The sequence below is a fragment of the Histomonas meleagridis genome (genome assembly GCF_020186115.1).
Source record: "Histomonas meleagridis strain 2922-C6/04-10x chromosome Unknown contig_118, whole genome shotgun sequence".
Classification (NCBI taxonomy): domain Eukaryota; phylum Parabasalia; order Tritrichomonadida; family Dientamoebidae; genus Histomonas; species Histomonas meleagridis.
The window spans coordinates 761,673-770,104 of NW_027150758.1; the positions used below are offsets into that span (position 1 = coordinate 761,673).

Consider the following 8,432-nt stretch of genomic DNA (forward strand, 5'->3'; position numbering starts at 1 on the left):
TATATTACGCTTGGATTTTTATTTTTTATCTTTATATAATTTATCTTTATCTAAGGTGTTCGATAATTGATATCACTTGCTGCTTTTCTTCTTCGTACTCTGGGTCTGTATCATCTAGAACGAGTTCTTTCAAAAATTTTACCAATTTAGATTTATTCTTTTTAAGCGCAGATACAACGCCTTGGGTCCTCCTTGGATTAAGAACAAAAAGCTTAAACAATGTATAAGCCCGATATTGGACCTTTTTTGATGAAGATCTTAATAATATCATAATTAATTGAAGGTTCTCAATGTCATCTAAATACCTATAGAAGAGGCTTCTACATGGTTCTGATGTGATAAATGTGGATAAAATTGGTAAAAAGTTAAGTTGAACAAGATAATTTGGTGATGAAAGAAGTTGTTTAAATTGGATTGAAAATATTTCCCAGCTGTTCATCATAAACTCAGCAGAACTATCCTGGTAGGTGTTTAAAAGGGCATCATATGTTGTAAAGGCTGTAGACAATTTATCAAAATTATCACCTGATAGATATTGAATAAAGGATCCGACAAAACCACACTCGTATAAGTATATAAGAAATGGACGATGTTTAAGACAGGTTCGAATCAGAATATGTGCTGTATTTGCTACAGGTTGATCTAAATAACTAACAAGTTTATCAAAAGTTCCTTTGTTATTCATAAGGAAAGTGGGTAGAGATGAATCAGGGAATACTCTAATTGTTGTTTGGAGTAATGTTGACATTGCATTAAGAATTTGTTGGTCAAAAAATGGCATTAGTCTAATTAACAGTTCTACTGTATCATCACGATATATTTTAGTGTTAACAATTTCTGTTAAATTCTCACTTTGATATTCTTCTTTGATCATAGAATCATTAATTGCATTGATTAAATTTAATATTTCCTTGGAATGTTTTTGATTTGGTTGATGCTCAAACTCAACTAATGCTTTATGGAGTTTTTTAGGAAGACCTTTTCTCTTAGATTTCGCAAAAATCGACATTGGAAAATTGAATCCAAACCAACGAATTTGCAAATTGATTTTTTGTGGGGATTATTTGTTTCAAATAACTTTTTCTCCACTCCGATAGAGGATTTTGAATTATTTTTAATCGAAAACCGAATGAAAGTGGAGTTTTAAACGTGTTCCGATCAAAAATAATTCACCACAATGACGATCAAAAATTATCCAAACTTCAAAAATTCAAACACCAATTTTTAGAAAATCCAGAGCTAGATATCCACTAGCACATCGTAAAATAAAATAAAAATCTATTGATCAATCTAGAAACCTTTTGCAACAAAAATATCGGAGCAGATACTTATCTAAATACCTAGACAATAGTAACTTTTTTAACAGATATTATTTCCATTAGCTTAAGGATTTATTTTAAGCTTAAAACTGATCTTTCATAAGGTATTCACGGAGAAATTTTGCTGTATTTTTTAAACGGTCGAAAAATTTTGGTCATAAATACTAAAAATGGATGCTGCAATCCAAATTGCTCAACTTTTATATAATATGACCTTACCAGATAATGAAATTCTCAAGCAAGCCAACAGTCAAATCGAAATGCTCAAGAACAAAAGTCCATTTGAATTTGTTCAAGTTCTTTTTTTGATTCTACAAAATTCCACAAAATTTCCACCACAATCTGTTATGATGTCTCTTATTTTGGCACGTGTTTCATTTTTAGATGCAACAAAAATCAAAAAATTAAATGATCCAACAAAATCATATTTATTAATCCCACCTGAATTTGCAAATGAATTTGGTAATTTTGTTAACATGCTCCTTTCCAACCAAGATCCTAATGTTATTCAGCATGCATCAAATCTCTTTGGGCAAATAGCGATTTATTTATTACAATTTAATCCCATGGATCCCATTGTTTCTTTAATTTGTCAAAACATCGCATCAGCACAAAACAAACTTGCATATTGTAAAGCACTTCTTTATGTTGTTCAAGATTTTGAACTTGAATCACAATATCAAGTGCATGTTTTTAATATTGTTCAATCCGTTTTATTAAGTAACAATAGCGATGATAATATTAAATCCATTTTACTCCAAATTTTATCACAATTAGTTTCAATTTTATCTACAGTTTTACTTAACCAAGAACAATGTCGTCAATATGTCACTGCAATTTATTCACTTTCAGCATCTGAAGCACTTAAATCAAGTGTTTATGATTATTTTGGTTCCATAACACTTGAAGCACCTGAGTTACTTGGGTATATTCTTGAAATCTTTGTTCAAAGTATTAAAGATCTTGTTTCCACTCAAGATGAATTCGTAATGTATAACATCTTTTATATGTGGGAAAAACTTGCAGATTATTCCTACACAGAAGGATTATTTCAAAATGAATTAGCGAATTTGTTACCACAAATTATGCCCATTTTCTTGAAATTTGCTGAATCTATTCCAAATCCAACGGAACTTGATTCATATGAAGAACAATGTGCACCTCATATAGATTCACGTAATTGTATTCAATCGTTTATATTTCCATTTCATGAAATACTTATTCCGATTCTTTTTCAATATGTAAATGCAAATATTTCATCAACTGAACCACAAAAACGAGAAGTTTCATTATTCTGTTTATCAACTTCATATATTATTAAAGAAAACAGAAATTTGTTTTCATTTGTTGATCAATGTTTAATCTTTATTCGTAATGGATTCCAAGATACAATACGTATAGTCAAAGAATCACTTGAATTACTTAAAAATATAATTTCATATGCACCTGATGAAAAGGATTATTCACCTTTTATCCCTGTTTTAATGCAACTTATTAATACGCCATTAAAGCCAACTGTTCTTGATGTGTTTGAAAGTTATCTTGAAATAGAACAACTTGGAGGTAATATTCCAATTATCTTTCAAACACTTTTAGCACAACAAGATGCAGCGTCAATTGATTGTGCGCGGAAATTTTTGCAAAAAGTTTCTACAGCTGAATTTGTCCAAAGTTTTATTGCACGTACAATAGCATTAATTGAAGTTAGTGTTACAGAAAATGATGATGCTTCTTATACATCTTCATTAATTGATTTATTACTTGACATGATTAATATAATGAAAGAAAACATTGTACCATATTTCCAAGGTATATTTAATTTGATTGATCAAATATATAAAAGATTTGAAATCCCATCTGCTTCTGCTTTAAGAGTTATTTCATGTATCTCATCTATAATTGGTGATCCTAAATTTATGCAATATTCAATTGAACAAGTAATGATACATATGACAGATGAAAATGAATTTATGATTGCCGCAGTTCTTTCATCAATTACTAATTATTTGTCGAAATGTAAAACAACTGAAAATTATTTACATGAAATTATGAGATTACTTTTCGAAATGATTGATAAAGATTTTAATATAGATACAAAAACTTCTGTATTAGAAGCAATCAATGCACTTCATTCATCATTTCCTACTAAATTTATTCCATTTTTTGCAAAGTTAATGAACGTATATAAAGGCGCACTAGAAAATATATCAATAATTAATGATAATGATAAAAAAGATGAAACACATTTAGCAGTCGATTTAATTAGTGCGATACTTGAATCGTTATCAATGTATTTAATATCGGCAATACAATTAAATGCTCAAGATGCAGTTCAAGAATGTATACAATTGTCTTTAGCAAGTATTCAAATGGCTTCGGGTTTAAGTGCAATGAACGCAATTTGTGTGTTGGATATATTTACATTGTTGAATCAACTTTTGGATATTGATCAAAATGCAGTTAAAGGATTTATTTTACAATGTAATAGTTTAAAGGAATTGTTAGCTGAAGCGAGAGGATCTGCAAACCAAGAAATATTACAAGGTTTAGAAAATCTTGTAAAAAGAGTACCAGAATTATATAATGTAATAATGTCTGAATAAAAATTCATAACATAATTATGAAAAACTGTAAAATTTTCCCAAAATTACAATTTAGTTGTTGTTGGTGAACTGTTAAAAAAACATTTTATTCCGGCAAGTAAAGTATTTAATGGGAAACGTTAAAATAAATTCGTTAATGTCTAAAACGGTGAACAAATGGGACGAGGAAGAGGATAATATTCTCAAAGAATTGGTGCAAAAGCACGGCAAGCAATGGAACTTAATTGCTCAGCATTTGCCAAAAAGAACTCCATCACAAGTTGCTGCAAGATGGGAAAAGTGCATTGATCCTGCAATTACTAAAGGTCCATTTACACCAGAAGAGGACGAAATTATTAAGGATTATGTGGCAAAAAATGGGCCACGAAGTTGGCCAAAAATTACAACATATTTACCTCACAGAAGTTCAAAGCAATGTCGTGAAAGATGGTTTAACCACCTCGATCCAAATGTCAGCAAAGGTCCATGGACACAAGAAGAAGATGAATTTATTTACCAACAATTTTTAGCAATAGGAGGAAAATGGTCAACTATTGCGAAAATGCTTCCAGGAAGGACGGACAATGCTATTAAAAATCGGTGGAATTCATCTATATCAAAACGACGTTCTATCGATTCAGATGGAAATGAATATATCTTACCAGACACATCTAAAAGACACTATAGACAAAGCAAAGAACAAAAAGAAAAATCACCTCTTCCACCAAAAGTTCCTACACCGGTTCAAACACAAGAAGTTAGTATAAATCAAAACACACAAGAAGAAACAACAGAAAAACCACATAGAGGAATAAACCCTCCTCCGTTAACAATTCCAACTGATAATCCAAGATCTCCAGATATAACACCATCATGTCAATTTACTCCTTTTGCATTACCAAAAGGAAATAGCTTAGACTCCGGATTGTTCACTCCCCTTTCACCCATTCCAGGATTCCCCAAAACGCCATTTGCTCTTAATTCACCAACAAGTCTTTTTTCACCCTCATTTAAATCATCGGATGATGCAGATACTTTTAAATAATTGTGGTACATGTCTTTATCAATGTGAATAAAAATAAATTTATTAATAAAATGAAGAAGTATTTTTTTTTTTTAAACAAGATTCAAATTTGAATCGCATCAATTTTTCGAGATTTGGAAAACTATCTAATAACGACCCGCTCACCTCATGTTTTTGATCTTTTCTTTTATCTTTGAAAATTATAATTTTTACACTCATTTTTTTGTGTAAAATGTAATAAAGGGATTTTTCAACTTTTTAATTTGAAGTGAAATTGATTATCTATAATGATAAAATTAATATTGAAATAATTTAGTATTTAACAAAGAACATTAGTAATTATAAATATTTTTTGAGTTTACAAATTAAAATTATGAATGTGTATTGATTTATTAACAATTTAATATTTTTTCGGTGGCGACCGTTTGAAGTACAAGCTTAAGCTATCGTAAGATATTTAAAAAGTGAATTGTGAATTTACAAAAAAGTGTAAACGGTTTCTCTTTCCAATCGAACAAAGATATTCAATTACCAAATGAGCCTATCCAAAGTCAAAAGTCTTCACTCAATTCCATCAGAACGTGTAAAATGCCTTGATTTTCATCCAACTCAACCTCTCCTTTTGGCTGCACTTTATTCTGGAGATGGCTTAATAATTGATTGTAATTCTGGTGCAATCATCAAAAATTTAAATGTTCATCATGGAGTTCCATTACGTACATGTAAATGGGTTCCTACTAATGGGAATGTTGTTTTTGGTGGCGATAAATCATCAATATGCTTTTTTTCTCCAACAAAAGGACAATTATTACTTGAAGTACCAAATGCTCATGATGCCTTTATTCGATCATTACAACCTCATCCAACAGAGCCTTTAATGCTTTCATGTAGTGATGATTATACAATTAAACTTTGGGATATATCAGATGGATGTAAATTATTAAAGACATTTAAAGCACACAAGAGTTTAGTCATGGATGCTAAATGGTGTCCACATGAACAAACATCATTTGCTTCTTGTTCACTTGAAGGAAAGATTATTTTTTGGGATACATCTAGTAGTCAACCTAAATTTTCTCAATCAATATCAAAAAAATGCATTAACTCAATTTCATTTTCAACCACAGGAGATCGTTCTTTATTAGCAGCTGGTACAGATGATATGAATATTCAAATCTGGGATTACCAAGCACGTTCTCTTGTTGCTACACTCGAAGGCCATGAACATAATGTTACCAGAGTAGAATTTCATCCAACAAGGCCAATTCTTATTTCAACATCAGAAGATAATGTTTCTTATCTTTGGTCCACCACTACATTTAAGAAAGAGAATTCGTTAACATCCAGACTTGACAGAGGTTGGGCAGTTTCATTTTCAAGTTCATTTCCATTTTTAAGTATTGGTTATGACAAAGGATTAAACATATATAAATTTGTTAATAGTGGGATCCCCATGTCATTAGATCGCTTTGGTAAGTTAGTAATTGGACATGGAAATGTTTTATCCACATCAATCATAAAGAACGTTAACGATATCGTTGACGGTTCTGAAATAAACATGACGATTAAAGATGAAGTCACGATCGAATCACCTCCTATTGATATACTTCATTCTCCTAATGGTAATTATGTTTCGATTGTTACAGATGATGAATGGTCTATTCGTGGCACCATTGTTCTTAGTTCCATACGTGAATTTGGAAAAGGTCTTAAATTTGCATGGTGTTATGATTCGAAACGTTTTGCCGTCTTAAATATTCATGGCTCCATAACATTTTGGAACAATTTTAAGACGCCAGGAGAGACAATACCAATATTTGCAAGTCGAATATGGGGTGGCGAGTTATTATCAGTCATCAATAATGAAGGAACTGAATTTTATGATTGGGATTCCAAATATGTTGGGCGAATTGAAGCCAAAGCTAAAGACATTAAATGGAACAATGATTTATTAGCGTTACAACTTAAGGAGTCCATTTTTATCCTTCAATATAATCGTGATAATGAAGCTGAAAATGAAAAGTTCGAAATATTACATGAAATCACATGTAAAAGTAGTAGTATTTGTTGGGTATTAGACGAATTATTTTATACCGAAAACAATAAAATAAATCGCTTCATCTCCGGTATAGTAATTCCTACGTCGACATTAAAAGTCACGCCAACAATTATTGGATACATAACGAAAGAGAATTTATTAGTTTTAGCGGATCAGAATCGTAATATCATTGGTATTAATATCCCATATTCATTAATCCAATTCGAATCTGATATTAGTAATTATGATAATGAAGAAGAAGATGAAAACATCGAAATGTTAAATATCCCGGAGAAATATATCGATCGATGTTCGAAGTTCCTCAAACAAATCGGGAAATTAAACTTGGCATTAAAAATCACGAAAGATCCACAAATGAAATTCGACTTAGCACTCGAGTTAAATGAACTTAACATCGCTAAGGATTACGCAAACGATTCATTGATGTGGAAACGATTGGCAAGAAGCGCATTGTTGAAAGGCGATATTGAGTTGTCGATATTGTCCTTAAAGAATTGTAACGACTTGTCGACTTTGTTAATGATATATAAAGTGCAAAACAAAGTCGACGAAATGAAAGAGTTAATCGGAATGGCGATGGGACAAGGGCAATATAACGTTGCGTTCACTGCAGCGATGTTGACAAATCAAAAGGATAAATGCATCGAAATATTAATAAATGGTAAACAATACGCAGAGGCAGCGCTGTTCGCTAGAAATTATATGCCAGAGAGAACAGGCGAATGCGTAAGAATGTGGAAGGAAAATATAAGGAATAAAAAGGTGGCCGACGCAATCGCAAACCCGGAAGAATACCCAAATGTGTTTGATGAGTTATTGTAGATTTGAAATGAATGAATAAAATTGAATCAGTTAAAATACATTTTATGGTTTTAGTTGTACAATTTGTTTGATGATTGAAAAATAAAATGTGTTAAAATGATTTCGATGATGAATGGAAATATGGATTTTGATGATTTTTTTCATTAAAGATTTCTTATAAAAAACATTATGTTATAATTGGAATAAAGCATTATAATAATGCCGTATAATGATAAAATAAATGATATGTATTCAAAAAAAATGTTGAAAATATAATATCAATAATAAGTAAAAAATCTTAAAGAATTAAATATTTTCTCATCATGAAAAAAAGTAAAGAGCTAAATTTGCAAATCTGAGATTTATTAAAATAAATCACAAATTTGAAGGAATAGATTTAAATCAATCTTTTAAATGATTAATTAAAGTTTTAAGATTCTTCATTATTTTGATTTTTTGCCGGCTAATGTCAAAAGGATTTTGTGGGATTGGTGGACATTCTTCAAAGCCTTTCTTATGTAAGACATTCAAGTCACCAAATTGGTTGTCTTCATATGATTTAGTTGTTATTATTACTGATGTAATAATATTACCAAAAGCATTATGACCAATTATTGGTTCTTTATTTCCATAATAATAGATGCATT

The 8,432-nt window shown here is 30.5% G+C and overlaps 4 protein-coding genes across 4 annotated transcripts; 3 read left to right on the top strand and 1 right to left on the bottom strand.

The window, feature by feature from the left end:
* Positions 1 to 46: 46 nt before the first annotated feature.
* On the bottom strand, positions 47 to 1,009 carry GO595_001055 (putative MO25-like protein; the record flags this gene model as incomplete). Its single annotated transcript, XM_067913246.1, has 1 exon — positions 47 to 1,009. The coding sequence occupies one exon, from the start codon at positions 1,007 to 1,009 to the stop codon at positions 47 to 49; it is 963 nt and encodes a 320-aa protein (XP_067778998.1).
* A 480-nt stretch (positions 1,010 to 1,489) lies between these two features.
* Positions 1,490 to 3,922, top strand: GO595_001056 (uncharacterized protein; the record flags this gene model as incomplete). The annotated part of the gene is made up of 1 exon (XM_067913257.1): positions 1,490 to 3,922. The coding sequence occupies one exon, from the start codon at positions 1,490 to 1,492 to the stop codon at positions 3,920 to 3,922; it is 2,433 nt and encodes an 810-aa protein (XP_067778999.1).
* A 136-nt stretch (positions 3,923 to 4,058) lies between these two features.
* Positions 4,059 to 4,946, top strand: GO595_001057 (Myb-like DNA-binding domain containing protein; the record flags this gene model as incomplete). Its single annotated transcript, XM_067913268.1, has 1 exon — positions 4,059 to 4,946. One exon carries the CDS (start codon positions 4,059 to 4,061, stop codon positions 4,944 to 4,946), a length of 888 nt encoding a protein of 295 aa, XP_067779000.1.
* A 514-nt stretch (positions 4,947 to 5,460) lies between these two features.
* On the top strand, positions 5,461 to 7,806 carry GO595_001058 (coatomer subunit beta'-2-like; the record flags this gene model as incomplete). The annotated part of the gene is made up of 1 exon (XM_067913280.1): positions 5,461 to 7,806. The coding sequence occupies one exon, from the start codon at positions 5,461 to 5,463 to the stop codon at positions 7,804 to 7,806; it is 2,346 nt and encodes a 781-aa protein (XP_067779001.1).
* Between the last annotated feature and the right edge of the window lie 626 nt (positions 7,807 to 8,432).